At 47.6% G+C, this 15,855-nt stretch overlaps 1 protein-coding gene across 4 annotated transcripts; it reads right to left on the bottom strand.

Moving 5' to 3' along the window:
* Nucleotides 1-349: 349 nt before the first annotated feature.
* Nucleotides 350-15,855, bottom strand: LOC117466685 (protein NLRC3-like). Of its 4 annotated transcripts, XM_034110079.1 has the most exons (8): nucleotides 15,826-15,855; nucleotides 15,367-15,501; nucleotides 14,911-15,012; nucleotides 4,953-5,143; nucleotides 2,960-4,775; nucleotides 1,791-1,964; nucleotides 611-784; nucleotides 350-484 (listed from the first exon to the last, which is right to left on the bottom strand). In XM_034110079.1, exons 2-8 carry the CDS (start codon nucleotides 15,489-15,491, stop codon nucleotides 478-480), a joined length of 2,589 nt encoding a protein of 862 aa, XP_033965970.1. In that variant the 5' UTR covers nucleotides 15,492-15,501; nucleotides 15,826-15,855; the 3' UTR covers nucleotides 350-477. The 4 variants fall into 4 exon arrangements, with proteins under 4 accessions (XP_033965970.1, XP_033965971.1, XP_033965972.1 ...); XM_034110080.1 differs by having other exon boundaries at nucleotides 350-784; XM_034110081.1 differs by having other exon boundaries at nucleotides 350-784; nucleotides 2,960-4,772.

Here is a 15,855-nt window from a genome sequence, read left to right as displayed (position 1 = left end):
TGCCTGAGATCGAATGCTGTGGTTTTATTAAATGTGCCAACTGCTAGGACTGTCTTAGGGAAGACAGCTCTTAGATGCGCAGCTCCTCTGTCTTGGAATAGTCTGCAAATTAAATGGAAACTGAACAATCTGGTGCCACTAAATGTTTTTAAAGCTCGGTTGGATGCTACTCAATCGGAAGCTGTTGGTACCTGTTTATGTGGATAATTTTGTAAATGATGCTGTATGATGTCCTTTTGTTGTTCTGTTTATGCTTTTATGTTTCATGTGGAACTACTTGAGCAGGTCTCCCTTGAAAAAGAGATCAATGATCTCAATGGGATTTATCTGTATGAATAAAGGTTTGAAATGAAATGATTAACTTTATTCAGACGTTATCGTTTACTAAATATTAAAAACATAGATTTACTTTTTACAACTAACATCAATTACAGTTCCTTTAAGAATCAGTCAACATGTATCTCTGCAGTTCTTACTTTAGTACCTACAAATGAAAGTATGAATACAATAACATTTACAACTTAATGGATGTAAGTTAATTAGAAGAATCAGGTTGAATAACTAATGAAACATGAGATCTCCAGCAGTAACAGAGAGTCAGGGAACTGACCTGAGAGTCTCCAGTCTGCAGTCTGGACTCTCCAGAAGATCTCTCAGCAGCTTCACTCCTGAATCCTTCAGATCGTTGTCACTCAGGTTCAGATCTCTCAGATGGGAGGGGTTGGACTTCAGAGCTGAGATCAGAGCAGAACAGCTGATCTCTGACAAACTGCAGCTCCACAGACTGAATAAAGAGAACATGATGTAACTTTAGAAAACAATGTTCCTGTTTGAAATAACTCCAGGTTTAATAATCTGTTCAGAGTTAAACAGGGTTTCAAAGGTCTCCTATCAGGCTATCTCTAGGGATATATTATGGGTCTCAGATATATACAAATATATAAAAACATGTCTATGATGTGTTTTGCTCAAAAGAAAGGAGGTGAAGCTAATGCCTGATCAGAGTTCTAGCAGCAGAAACTCAGCTAAATGCTGCCGTGATGAAACTCCATATCATGCTCCAAACAACATCAAGGATTATCTCTGAAACAGTACGGAGCTCAAACTCTTTCTCTCTCTCAGGTTTACCACGAGGTGAGTTCCTTTCTACTTCCTGCTTCTTCACACATGCTCTCCAGTACAGGTTAGCTCTGAGTGTTAGCATGCTAATGTAAACACAGACCATATTACTTCCAGAACACGTCTCCTTGTTTCTGACAGCAACGTTTCTGATTGGCCCGTTGGTGTAAAGCCCGCCCACATTTTAGTAATGCCGTCATGACGCAGCAAATCTGGATCAGCTCCGTTGTTCCCCCGTTTTTAGAGATGTGGGTACAGAGGAAAGAGAGAGGGGTTTGTTTCCTGACACTTTGTGAGTCTCCTGACACCGGGGACACATGGTGATGTAGAGAAGACATCACAAAGTGACTTTTGCATGATAGGAGACCTTTGATCTCAGAGATGATGTAGAAACAATCCATTGATGATCTGGAACTTTAACTTTGATCAGATGTTTAACAACTCCTTCATCTCCCTCACAGCTCATCAGTACTGACAGCATCTCCACTGACTCATGGAGCACAGAGTGAGTCTGTGGAAGCTCAAACACTCTCCCTCACACATTCACCTTCTTTTTGATATTCTGATCAATATTCAGTCATCAGCAAAAATGGAAAAATCATTTTAATGTATTTTTTTCAAATTCAGAAAATGATAAACACAAACAGAGGAAGTTCAGTCAGTGAACTGACCTGAGAGCCTCCAGTCTGCAGTTTGGACTCTTTAGTCCAGAACTCAGCAGCTCCACTCCTGAATCCTTCTGAGTGTTGTGACTCAGGTCCAGATCTCTCAGAAGGGAGGGGTCAGACTTCAGAGCTGAGGCCACGACTTCACAGAGAGTCTTTGCGAGTCTAAAGTTAGCAAGTCTATAATAACACATATATTACAACATGTGTTAAAAAAGAGGAAACATAATGACCTCAAGCATTTGATGAAAACATTTTTTGACATATGTTCTGATTGAGATTTGCTGTTAGTCCATTTTATATATAATATATGATAATAGAGTGTAATGTGTTGTCAGTGTGATCTGATCACATGTCTGTGCTCCTGCTGTCACTGACTGTTACCAAGGAAACAGAAATTAAATTAATCACTTGACAATATTAGAGATGTACATATTTAAATGTTGATTAATATTTAGATGTGAATGATGGATGTTTTGGCTTCTCTGAGCATCTGGAAATGTATTGTGCACACAAACACAGTTAACAAACCAATAAAGTTTCAATATTCTAAACTGAATACCATCAGATGTTCTCACTATAAGACATAACTCTGGTATTGGTGGGATATGATATAGATCTTATTTTAAACTCTAAAACATTGTGATAAAAACGTGTGTGTTTAATGATAAAGAAACTACTAGAAAGTAATAGCTAATGGCTGGTCTGGGGTAGTGGTGGTCTAATGGATAGTGAGGTGGGCTGAAGATCGGAAGGTTGTGAATCAAATCCCGCCTGGAACACCACCACTAGTGTGCCCTTGCGTAAGGCACTTAGCCCTCAGTTACTCCAGGGAGGATGTCCCTGTAATTGGTAATTGTAAGTCGCTTTGGATAAAAGTGTCAGCTAAATTAAATGTAATGTAATAATAATAACTGCTAACTGTAAGTCCTGCTGTGTGGTGTGATCGCATGCTGAGAAAGCTCTAAAGCCCTTCATGTGTTTGACATGTCGCCTCCATCACTCGACATGAAGAGAGAAACGGTTCAGTTGAACTATTATTATAAATAAATAGAAGAACAGTGTTGGTTTATTTTGCTCTCACAGTATTTAAACAGCAGAAATGTTAGTGTTTATTTTAATAATGAAACTTCTGATCCACATTAGTTTATAGAGTTAATCACATCTGGACTTACTTGAACTTCCTGCAGTTCCTCACAGCTGGAATCAGTCTCCGTTTCCCCTCATCTGATGTGTTGTACTTCTCCAGGTCCAACTCATCCAGAACCTCCTCTGACATCTGCAGCATGTAGGCCAGAGCAGAGCAGTGGATCACAGAGAGTTCCATCTCTGATCTGTTCCCTGACTTCAGGAACTCTGTGATCTCCTGATGTACTGAGAGGTCCTTCATCTCTGTCAGACAGTGGAAGATGTTGATGCTCCTGTCAGGAGAGATTGTATCACTGCTCATCTCCTTCAGGTTGCTGATGGCTCTCTGGATGATGTCTGGACTGTTGTCTGTGCGACCCAGCAGGCCTCCTAACAGTCTCTGGTTGGACTTCAGAGAGAGGCCGTGGAGAAAGCGGACAAACAGGTCCAGGTGGCCATTTTGACTTCTGAAGGATTTCGCCATGGCTCCCTTTAGGAAGACATCCAGGGATGGGTAATCATGATCTCTGTTATACCTGTTCTCATAGTCCCAGTCTTTCTTCAGGAAGGGCTTCAGTACCGCTGTGTCTCTGTTGGTGTGACAGTGCAGCATGTAGACTGCAGCCAGAAACTCCTGAATGCTCAGATGAACAAAACAGTAGACTGTTTTCTGGAAGATCACACTCTCTCTTTTGAAGATCTGTGTACAAACTCCTGAGTGCACCAAGGCCTCGGTGACGTCAAGGCCACAGCGCTGCAGGTCTTCTTGGTAGAACATGATGTCTCCTTTCTCCAGATGTTTAAACGCCAGCCTCCCCAGCTTCAGAAGAAGCTCCCTGTCAGCCTCCGTCAGCTGCTGTGGACTCGTCTCATGTCCCGCTTCATACTTCTGCTTCTTCCTCTTGGTCTGGACCAGCAGGAAGTGTGAGTACATGTCAGTGAGGGTCTGGGGCAGCTCTCCTCTCTGGTCTGTAGTCAGCATGTGGTCCAGAACGGCAGCAGTGATCCAGCAGAAGACTGGGATCTGACACATGATGTGGAGGCTCCTGGAGCTCTTGATGTGAGAGATGATTCTGCTGGACAGGTCTTCATCACTCGATCTCCTCCTGAAGTACTCCTCCTTCTGGGCGTCAGTGAAGCCTCGTACTTCTGTCACCCTGTCCACGCACTCAGGAGGGATCTGATTGGCCGCTGCAGGTCTGGAAGTTATCCAGACGAGAGCCGAGGGAAGCAGCTTCCCCCTGATGAGGTTTGTCAGCAGCACGTTGACTGAGGACTGCTGTGAGACATCAGACACAACCTCATTGTTTCTGAAGTCCAGAGAAAGTCTGCTTTCATCCAGGCCGTCAAAGATGAGCAGCACTTTGCAGACAGCCAGCTGCTCTGCTGTGACCTTCTGTAAGGTTGGATGGAAGACATGGAGCAGCCTGAGAAGACTGTACTGCTCAGCTTTGATCAGGTTCAGCTCCCTGAAGGAGAGCGGGATCACCAGACTGACATCTTGGTTTTCCAAACCCTCGGCCCAGTCCAGAGTGAACTTCTGCACTGAGAAGGTTTTTCCAGCTCCAGCCACTCCGTTGATCAGCACCACTCTGATGAGAGTCTGTTGGTCCGGTAAGGCTTTAAAGATGTCCTGGCACTTGATTGGAGTGTCATGGAGGGGCTTCTTCTTGGAAGCTGTCTCCAGCTGCCTCACCTCATGCTGGGTATTAACCTCTTCACTCTGGCCTTGTGTGATGTAGAGCTCAGTGAAGATGCTGTTGAGGAGGGTTTCACTTTGATCAGTTCCTTCAGTCACACGTTCACATCTCCTCCTCAGACTGAGCCTGTGTTCATCTAAAACCTCCTGCAGACCACGTTCTGCTGGAAGAGAAGAAACAGGAGAGAATCAGGAAATGCTCTTGAGAATGTAACAATAAAACTAATAAAAACAGACTGAGTTTAAATGTTTTATAAACATTTCTCTTCAACAGAATACCTAATAAAAAAACAAATGAACCAGGAAGAGGAATAAGACGCTGCATGAGTTCGGCCTCTTACCTCGTACAGAGCTGGTCTGACTGGCTGTCTGCAGGCCAGCTCTGGTTCTGGATCTCTCTCCACACTGGGGACAGGAGGGGTCTCCTGATGGAGGGCGCTGCTCCCAGTATGAGGTGATGCACTGTCTGCAGAACCAGTGTCCACAGCTGGTAGAGACTGGATCCTTCAGGACGTCCTGACACAGAGCACAGCTGGAAGGCAAGGCAAGTTTATTTATATAGCACCTTTCAACACAAGGCAATTCAAGGTGCTTTACAAAAATGAAAGACATTCAGACAAAGGCATTTAAAAACAGTCATTAAATAGAAATGATATTAAAAGAAACATTAAAAGAAAAAATACATGAATAAAAAGTACCGTACTTTTCGGACTATAAGCCGCGACTTTTTTCCCCATTTTTTTTGTACAGCTAACGGCCACTAGGGAACCTCCTAAATCTATGGATTTTACAGGTAAAATTAACCACCTTTAACACTCTATGACCGGTCCGCGCCAGCCACCTTTAAGCGGCGGGCTCCAGCAGGAAAAGCTGGAGGCCGGAAAAGAGTGAGACAGGTACATGAATAAAAAATACATGGATAAAAGTTACAGTGCAGTTTAAGATGTGAATCGTTCAATTAAAAGCAGCGACAAAAAGAAAAGTCTTTAGTCTGGATTTAAAAGTAGTCAGAGTTGCAGCGGACCTGCAGGTTTCTGGGAGTTTGTTCCAGATGTTTGGAGCATAATAACTGAACGCTGCTTGTTTAGCCGCCATGTTTAGTTCTGACTCTGGGCACAGAAAGCTGACCAGTCCCTGAAGACCTGAGAGATCGTCGGGTTACGTAGTGTAACCCTTGTTATATTAGCACAGGCGGAGCCCTCTACTGGACTCTATGGGTACTCTCTTACCCCGCAAGCATTCTCCCACTGAGACTTCTATAGACGTAGCCGGCCCTGGGCGGGCCTACCTGAATGCGCGTGCATCACACCGTATAAAAGGAGGCCTCGCCTCCTGACTATCATCCTACACCTCTCTTCAGCGAGCGGAATAGGACAGACAGTGCCCTGGGTAGAGGGCTCCGCCTATGCTAATATAACGTCGGGTTACACTACGTAACCCGACGTTATATCTCTCACAGGCTCCGCCCTCTACTGGACTCTATGAGTACAGTGGGTGGAGCCGCGATGTATACGCGCACTGTCGTCCAACAATATTCCACCCTACTGCCCCTGACCGGCTATTATGGTCAGCAGCTGTTGCCCCACCTTCTCCTTTAACCCGGTTGTAACCGAGGAGAAATCTGGGCTGTGGCTGATAGAACACACCCTGCTGTGCTTACCTCGCAAAAAGTGTGCTCAAAAAACAGTGCCGGGGGACCCCCCCACCCTGGATGGGGAGAGCCCCCTCGGCCCCGAAAGGGCTTACTACACGCCTGCCTCCCTGAATCCCTAAGGATAACAGGGAGAGCGCCAGAGCCCCTGCCCCACACTCAAACACTGACCCTGTGCCGAGTGTGTGGACTAAAGTGTGGAGGGCTCCCCCCCTCCTGCTCTCGGCAGGAGGAGAGCAGCCCTCCAGCCCTGTAAGGGTCCAGTGTGCCCCCCCCCCCCCTCCCCCCCGGCCTCTCCCGGGACCCTCAGAAGGCCCGAGAACAGCGAAGGCGCATTACGTCCGGGGAGGGGGTCAGATGCCAACTGACCCACAACCCCCCTCCCCCCTACCTGTCCTGTGTTGCCCCCGCAAGTACAGACGAGGAGAAAGAGCCCGACATGTCCGAGAGATAAAACCTTATGAAGGGGCCTGGCGTCGACCAAGACGCCGCTGTGCATATATCCTCCACACTCACACCGTTGAATAAGGCTGTTGACGCAGCCACAGCCCGTGTGGAGTGCGCACGAACCCCCATGGGGCAGGCTCTCCCTGCCTGTCCGTAGGCATGTGCAATGCACTCGCAGAGCCAGCCTGCCAGGCGTTTCTTGGACAGAGCTTTACCGATCACCCCGCCCCCGAAGCACACGAACAGCTGTTCGGTGCGTCTAAGGGCAGCCGTGCGCTCCACATAACATGCTGGCGCACGCACCGGGCAGAGGAGGTGCAGTTTAGCTTCCCTGGTCCCACCATGGGGGGGAAGCCTAAAACCCCCTAACTGAATAGCCCCTGACCTGAACGCAGTCCTTAGGCTCTTGGGCACAAAGGAGGGGTTCGGTCTGAGTGTTGCGCCGCTCCGGTCACCCCGAATCTGTAAACAGCTCGGGTGCACCGACAGAGCAGTTAACTCGGACACTCTTTTGGCTGACGTTAAGGCAAGAAGCAAAGCTGTTTTCCACAACAATGCTTTCAGAGAGGAGAGCTCCAGAGGCTCAAACGCCCCCGAGGCCAGAGCCTCGAGCACTAGGGGCAGGTCCCACTGTGGGGTGGAGGTGTGCACTACTGGGCGCAGCCTCCTCACCCCCTGTGAAAACCGCGACATCAGTGGTTGACTAAAGGCTGACCTGCCGCCAAATCCCTCATGGCAGGACGAGATGGCTGCTGCATACACTTTCACTGTTGAATGTGCAAGCCCTCTGTCCACCAGTAACTGTAAGAAGGATAAAATAGAGCCTAACTCACAAGATAGGGGCTCTATTCTCCACTCCTCACACCATCGCTGGAATCCTAGCCACCTTGGCCTGTAACAGGCTGTGGTGGATCCAGCTCTAGCTGCCTGGATAGACTGAATAACACTATCAGACAATCCACCCTGTCTCAACCTGTCCCTCTCAGGAGCCAAACCTGGAGAGGACGGCCGAGAGTGGGTAACGCCCCGATTGCACCTGCCTCTTGAGACATCGCCCCCCAGAACTGGGGAACCGCCCAGGGCTGGCCCACCTTCATCTGTGTCATCTCTGAGTACCACGGCGCCCCAACGCGATCCGGAGCCACTAGGATGACTGACAGACGTTCTCGCCTCACTCTCCTCAGGAGGGGGAGAAGGAGACGCAGCGGTGGAAAGGCGTATAGCAGCTTCCTTGGCCATGGCTCGTGTGCAAACGCGTCCACCCCCAAGGGTGGGTCGTCGCTCCGAGCCACGGAGAACCACAGGGCACAGTGGCTGTTTCGCCGGCTGGCGAACAGATCCACTTCCGCTCTCCCGAACTGGGCCCAGATCTGCTTCACCACCTTCGGGTGAAGCACCCACTCGCCTGGCAGGGGGCCGCCCCTCTCGCATGCCCATAAAAGGGGGTGGGACGCTGCAGAACTGGAGTGAATAGCCCCGTTTCAGCGTCCTGTCCATCCACTTTGATAGTACACAGTTTCCATTCCCCATAACACTGTGTTAAAGGGCATGCCCTCACCTGTGGGGCCGCAGCTATAAAGCTGTGGTACTCTCTGGCGACCCGTCCTGCCGCAAAACTCCCCATAAAGGGAAGATTCGCCCATGGAAGGTCGACACAGAAAGGGCCGATTATTTACTGAGGACCCTGAACGCACCGCCGCACGCCGCACGCTCAAAATGCTGTTTTCACCCTTACGGCCCGTCTACACTACAGCGTCGACAGCGTCGAAAGCTCCAAGCTGCTCCAAGCTGCCCATTCACTTTCAATGGGGTGACGTCACGTAGCCGCGCTTTTTCGCCGAACTGAATTGTGGGTAGCCGAGCGAGGCGTCTCAGGCGTCCCAGGCGACCAGAAGTTGAACATTGTTCAACTTCTGGTCGCCTGGACGCCGGAGTAGCCAGCGCCAGCCAATCAAATCCCGTTTCCCAAAATCTGACAGCTGAAGCGCTAGCTTCAGAAGTTGAACATTGTTCAACTTCTGTCGCCTGAGATGCCTGAGACGCCTCGCTCTGCTACCCACAATTCAGTTCGGCGAAAAAGCACGGCTACGTGACGTCACCCCATTGAAAGTGAATGGGCAGATTGGAGCAGATTGGAGCTTTCGACGCTGTCGACGCTGTAGTGTAGACGGGCCGTTACGGTGAACATCATTAATCGGAGTCCTCATAGGTGTAGTGCGGTCTACTAAGGTCCCTGAACGCACCGCCACGCGCTCTTCTATGAGTGCGGGCGCTGCCATAATGCAACTCTGGTAACCTGCATTAATTGGAGTCTTAACCCCAGGCTTAGTGTGTTCCCCAACAGCAATATGCCGGCCATAATGCCTCTGTACCCGTATAACATTACGATAGCTTTGTTTACGTTTCATCACTCTCATCTGCGCACTCCCACTAGCAGGGGCGGCGCCAGGGGGTATCTAGGAGTTGCTATAGCAACTCCAACAATTGGCCTAGCAACGGCTTAGCAACCCCATTGTTTTGATATGAAAATGTATCATATTTATATACAGTCTATGATTTATAAATATATGATTTATAAATATATGATACATTTTCGCGGGATCTATCAGGGGCGGGTCGTTGTAATTTACTGCGTGAACTGTTGCTTGGCTAATTTTCAGTAGATCGAAAATGGAAACATTTCTCACAGTCACAAGTCAGCGTAAACGACCGCGATCTCCAACCCTGCTATCCACAAGGATCCCGATGTTCACTATGAAAACCGGGAGGATTGGGACCACGAAGAGCAGGTGCCCCCGCAGCAGCAGGACCAGCTAGCTGCTACCACGAGCTGCAGTGGAACTAGCGCTGCTCCTCTCTGCACCGTGATGATCCACTGCCCTCATTTCCTCTCTGCAGAGCTCCACTCCAGAATATACAAATTCTGCTAGTCAGTGATTCTCAGACACAGCGTCTCACCCTTTGAGCATCTCGGCAGAAATGAGCAGTCACTCCTCTCAGTTACAAATGGACATTTTAAATGAATCAAGAATGTGTTGTATTTTCCGACATGGCGCATTGTTCAAGGTGTGCTGACAGTGAGATCTAACACGGGGAATTGTGAATGAGGAGAAGAGAACTGAGGAGGAGGAGGAGGAGGAGGAGGAGGAGGAGGAGGAGGAGGAGGAGGAGGAGGAGGAGGAGGAGGAGGAGGAGGAGGAGGAGGAGGAGAGTCACAGAATGAGGCCAGTGAGGAGGAAAAGTGCGTTATTTAGGCAATGTTGTTGGTGGGAGTTAGGGAGAGACCGCCCCTTCCAGGTGTGTGTATGTGTGTGTATGTGTGTGCGTTTTCCGGTGTGTGTCACGTGAAAGTCATGAGTGTTACACTATTGATTGGTTCTGTAAATAAAGAGAACGTTTTCGACATTGAAGGCTTGAGTGATCTTGAATAGCGGTGAACGCTACAATATGAACAGGCTCGTGCTTGGCCCACTGGTATTGTTTGTTTATTTAGAAAATTAACTAGCAACGCCGTGCTGTCATATAGCAACTGCAGCACAAAAATCCTGGCGCCGCCCATGCCCACTAGCCTCCTCCCTTACAGGAGCTATGGCTGGGGCGGCGAGTGGGGCCGGAGGCGGGGCCGGAGGCGGGGCCAGCGGTAGCATCCTGCTAAGCTGGACCCTTTCCTCGTCCAGCCGGCTGAAGCGCTGAGTGACCGAGGAGATTGACCCAAAGAGCCCCTCCGTGGACACGGGGGCTCCGAGGAGATCTTCTCGGTCTTTTCTAGATAGGGCAGTGAGTCCCAACCACACGTGACGAGACGCCACTGTGGCCAAGGAAATCACCCGCCCTGCTGCAGCGGCCACGCCATGAATCAGATTATTCATCTGACCTATAGCGCGGTCTGGATAATCACTCCCATCTTGTGACAGGAGGGCGGGGGCGGCTGCCTGAGGGGTGATCAGGGAGACGCCCAACACGCCGAGATTATTAGCTGCAGCCGCCATCTGCGTACGGAGCTTGAACATCTTGTCCAGATATTCCAGAGTGTCTCGGTCCCGGGGCAGCTGGGGCAGGGGTCGCTTACCCTCCGCCCAACCAGCCGCCCGCGGAAGCAGATGGGCCGCCAGGCTCTCATCAAGGGGGGGCACCCCCGCACACGCTGTGTCCGAGCGGCCCTCCACCTTGATGATGCCTGCCATAGCGGCTACTGGGGCCTTCGTCTTGAATGGCTGCTGCCATGTCGCCTCCACACACCGCCATATATCAGGCAGTTGGGGCGAAACGAAGGTCGGTTGCACTGGATGCACCGGGCCGTAAAACCCCTGTCTCAGGCGGCTTATAGGCCTCGGTGGCAGCGGTGGTGGGAGCGGTAGGCCTACGCGCTCCGCTGCCAGGGTCATCACCGCTGGGAAATCCAAACGTGCAGACCTGAGAGTCGGACCTACCGACACCGAGGCGTCCTCGTCCTCCTCCTCCGGAATCGGGGTTGTCTGGCCCCACGGAAGGGAGAATCGGAACGGCACTTCCTCCTCTCCTGACTCGCCCATCTCGACGACGTCGAGATCCGAATCCTCCACCTCCTCCTGCGGAGCCTCTGCTGACAGGAAATGCTGCCCACGATGCTCACGCGTGAGCCGAGGAAGCATCTGGCAGGCTGAGCATTCCGGCGTCGGGCCCATACCGCTCACAGCGTGGTTAGGCCCCATACACACAAAACAGCAGGGGTGTGGATCCGCTCCCGCGATCAGGTTTGGACATTTCGGGCAGGTCCTGACTCCATTACTCTAAATTTTTCGTCTTTCTAAGCTCCGTGAAAACACTTCCGCTTGCTGAAGAGAAAAGGATGATAGTCAGGAGGCGAGGCCTCCTTTTATACGGTGTGATGCGCGCGCATTCAGGTAGGCCCGCCCAGGGCCGGCTACGTCTATAGAAGTCTCAGTGGGAGAATGCTTGCGGGGTAAGAGAGTACCCATAGAGTCCAGTAGAGGGCGGAGCCTGTGAGAGATATATCTGGATGGTTCATCATTTAGCAGGAGGTCAGAAATGTATTTTGGGCCTAAACCATTCAGTGCTTTATAAACCAGCAGCAGTATTTTGAAATCTATTCTTTGACACACAGGAAGCCAGTGTAAAGAATTCAGAACAGGAGCTCCTCCACAAGATCACCACTCTTCCTCTTCCCTCTGTGGAGAGCAACACATCCTTTATTGCACTTTGCTTCAGAGGGGCTGATTCTCCCCAAAGGTACAACAAGGGGGAACATTCTAGTTTGATCTTTAAAAAAAGGTCTATATAATATATACCGTTGTGATCAGGAAGATAGCTTACAATTCACATGATCATAAAACCAGAGGGCCTCCTGTCTGGATTCATCACCCAGAGGAGCACCTGTTCCCTGTATCTACACACACAGCTGTATTAAAGGGAAATGGAAACACTTTTCAAACTGCTTTCCATGCGACAATATTCCCATTAGGAAATGTATTTATCTAGTCTATTTCCAATGTAAACGATCGAGATACGCGAATTTATTTTTTTAAATACGTGCCTAATGACCATGGGCGCTTCCATTGCTCCGGGACTTTCCCAGTGACGTCACTGAGTGGGTACGGCTTCCTGGGCCAAAGCTCAATAACAAACAACATGGCGTGCAATGCACCAGTAGTTTACATTAAAAGAAAACGGTTGTCGTAAGGAGCGTATTGTATTGCCCCAGGCTGCACAAATGGATTTTATACGAAGAAGGAAGAAGTACATTTCCATAGGCTGCCACTAAAGGATGAGAAGCTGCTCAAAGTCCAGTCTGGATGCCTGGTTCAATACAAAACATCGGATTTGAAGCCAGGATCTGTTCCCACAATATTCGATTTCTCAACGTATGCAGTCGGGAACACCGACCGTCCCAGCACGTCGGCCACGCAAGACAATGACAGTGTCAACAAACGTGAAGTTCGAGCCACCAAACGAGTTGCTTCAGCTGCCGAGAGAGAGGTAAATATTGCAGCACGACCAGATTACTAGCTCACACATGTATTTACTGACACAGTGTGCCCTTATTAATTAACGTTCACTTTAGTCTAAGTTATCTCAGTGGGTCTCAAACGTTTTGATCACAATTTATGTAAACACATATTTCCAAGGCACTCCTTTATAATTATTGGGATAAAACAGGTTTGAAATCATTCCAATGTATACTATAGGACAGTAAACCAGACATATCGTTTTAAACTGGAGATAAAAAAATATGCATAAATAAAATAGTAAAATAAGATATGAATGAACAACAAAAATAAAATGCGTTACATGTAGGCTATTTGTTATTTAATTATTAAAATGTAAACCGATCTTCTTCATATGGGTGTTTAGAGTTGTACCCCCTAGATCTAGTCTCTAGTAATTCTGCGTGTGCACCAGATTGAAGCATTTTACTTCAAAATGTTCAAACCTTTCTTCCCGGTACGCCTGAGAAGGCAGATGCTTGTTTTTCTCAACAAGAACTGTTTTTAAAAGTTGGACTGTTGCACTGTTGTAGCTTCAGTGGTTCTCAGGTTAAAGTTACATAGCAGTGAATATAAACAGACTGATTCATGTGAATATTACTTTAAACTAACCTGTGTAAAAGTTTCTCGAATAAATGTAATTTTTTTTGGTGGAAGAAGCATGTATCATTTTTTTACCCTGCCCCTCAAAGAATCGGAATCGAGAACCGTTAAGAACCGGAATCGAAAAGTAGAATCGGAATCGGAATCGTGGAAATTCAAACGATACCCAACCCTAATCACCACACAATTGTTACATGTACACCAATCTGTGTTGTCCATTCGTCCCGGGTTTTGAGCAACATCTTCTTCCTCTGAGACCGAGTCGGTACTGGAACTGGTGGTCCCACTCAGCGAGTTCAGAACCGTCGGTACTTTTGGCGGATTCCGGATCGTATGCCACTCTATTCGACCGAATCGGTTCATAAGCATAGGCCATGGGATGCCTGGTAACTGTAGATGTTTCCACATCAATGTCATCTCCCGACGAATAGTCAAATTCATCGTTCAAAACGTCCATCTCATTGCAAAATTCCTCCATCGCTGCCATATCTGCCACGTTGTGTTGACTTCCGGTATGGATACCCGGAGCGAAGACCCACCCAGTGACGTCACCATTTGGGACTCCCCTAATGGCGGCGGCCTGGTCCCGGAATTCCCCACCCGGCCGGCGGATAATTAATTTTCTTTTGGCGAGTAATATCATATACAATAAATATTACGATCAATATCCATTGTAAAATTAATAAACTACCGGAATATTATAGCTGTAATTGGTGTTTCCTTTCCCCTTTAACCTGGTACACTATAAACCCCACTTGCATAGAATCTGCTGTGAATTAATAGAAATAAACATATGGAAAGGATGCCTAAATAACAACAGAATGATACTGATTTGTAAAAAGCCTGAGTTAATGCTTTGTCAGGTCTGTCTCCAACACAACGAGCATAACATTTTTTTCTGAAGAGATCGGTTTGATTAAAGCTAGGCTAACATTAGCTGCTCCATCAGCACTCAGAGTGACTTCATAAAGTCATAAGTACAGCAGTCACTATATTGTTAGCACCACAGCCAGTCTCTGGTTCATACAGGAACATGAATAACCCTGATTGGAGCTCTGTTCTCCTCTCTGATCCCCTCAGACCGTCAGAGACCACAGGAGCACAATCTCAACACTGACAGGTTTTTGTAACAAAGCGTCACAAACTTTACACTCAAGTTGAAATGTGTCACGCTGCACGAATACGCAGGTGACATGAATTTAACATCTGCACTTCCTTCGTGTTGCCAGGCACGGATCTGGGTCTTTGCATTGACTCTACATGTGATTTCACTCAACTCTGTTTCACCTGCTAATCCACCAGCTCTCCAGGTTATCCCTGTTATTAATAACACCTTAAAAAGACATATCATAGATATTCCCAAGTACTTAAATAATGTTTTGGACAATATATATAGTTTTTAAATCAGTATTTCTCAACATTGTTGCTATTTAAAACTATTTTATACACAGAGACAATGATAATATAATTGCATATTGAAATATCCTTAGATGATGTTAGCTTACTCTGCTGCGTGTTCCCTTTACAAACTGCTCACATGATTTCATTAAAGAACAGTTTAATTTACATAAAAACTGGATCCTCTTCAGGTCAGGTTACAGGAGAGACTCTTACTTTGTGTCTGAGGGTCCAGGTTCATCACTGAAGTCTGGAGGATGATCCTTAGACCGGTCACTCTTCAGAGACCACATGGAGACCGGAGACTCTGCTCTCCGTCTGTGGAAACAACACAAGTTTAAACATCTTCAGTTCATTTAAAGAGCAGCTTCTGATCTGTGACTGTTCGCCTGATTACAGACTTTTAGAGTTGTTGAGTCGTGATTGTGGGTTTCTGTTGGTAAAATTCATTCGTTTTACATATTTGTATTTATTTGCTTAATTTAACACAAAGTCCAACATGTAGAGAGTGAGGATGATTTCACTAGTAGATTATTTACTATCTCTGATGATGACAAGAAGCAAGAGATCAATTCAACTTTGTTAATGCACTCTACTGGGTTTCATTACACAGTTTAGATGATACCAAACAACTGGATCCTCTTCAGGTCAGCTCACAGTAGAAACTCTTACTTTGTGTCGGAGGGTCCGGGTTCATCACTGAAGTCTGGAGGTGCCCACATAGACCGGTCACTCTTCAGAGACAGACAGCTGGAGACTTGAGATTTGTCCTCTTCCTCATCTTTTAAATCACTCATCTTCTCCAGTCTGAGAGATACACCAGTAACCACACACACACACACACACACACACACACACACACACACACACACACACACACACACAGTTAAAATACATGAAATCAGTCAGGCTTCAGACAGGCCGTTCTCCATTGTGTCTGCGCTGGGCTCTCACATGTAATGTAACTCTGACGAATCAGAAAACAGGAAATAATAAAAGTGTACAACACTTGCAGAAGTCTCAATGGACTCTAGGACGCAGATTGTTAACCAATAAGTTATTTTCTGACATCCAGTTTGACAGAGTAAATAATAAATGTGTGAAAAAGCAGATCCTGGCGTTAACACTTACCCTGTTGTTCTCCTCGTGTCGAGCTGTAAA

The sequence above is a fragment of the Pseudochaenichthys georgianus genome, chromosome 21, assembly GCF_902827115.2.
Source record: "Pseudochaenichthys georgianus chromosome 21, fPseGeo1.2, whole genome shotgun sequence".
Classification (NCBI taxonomy): Eukaryota; Metazoa; Chordata; class Actinopteri; order Perciformes; family Channichthyidae; genus Pseudochaenichthys; species Pseudochaenichthys georgianus.
Note: the sequence above shows the minus strand (reverse complement) of the source record. Positions and strands in the feature narration are given on the sequence as shown.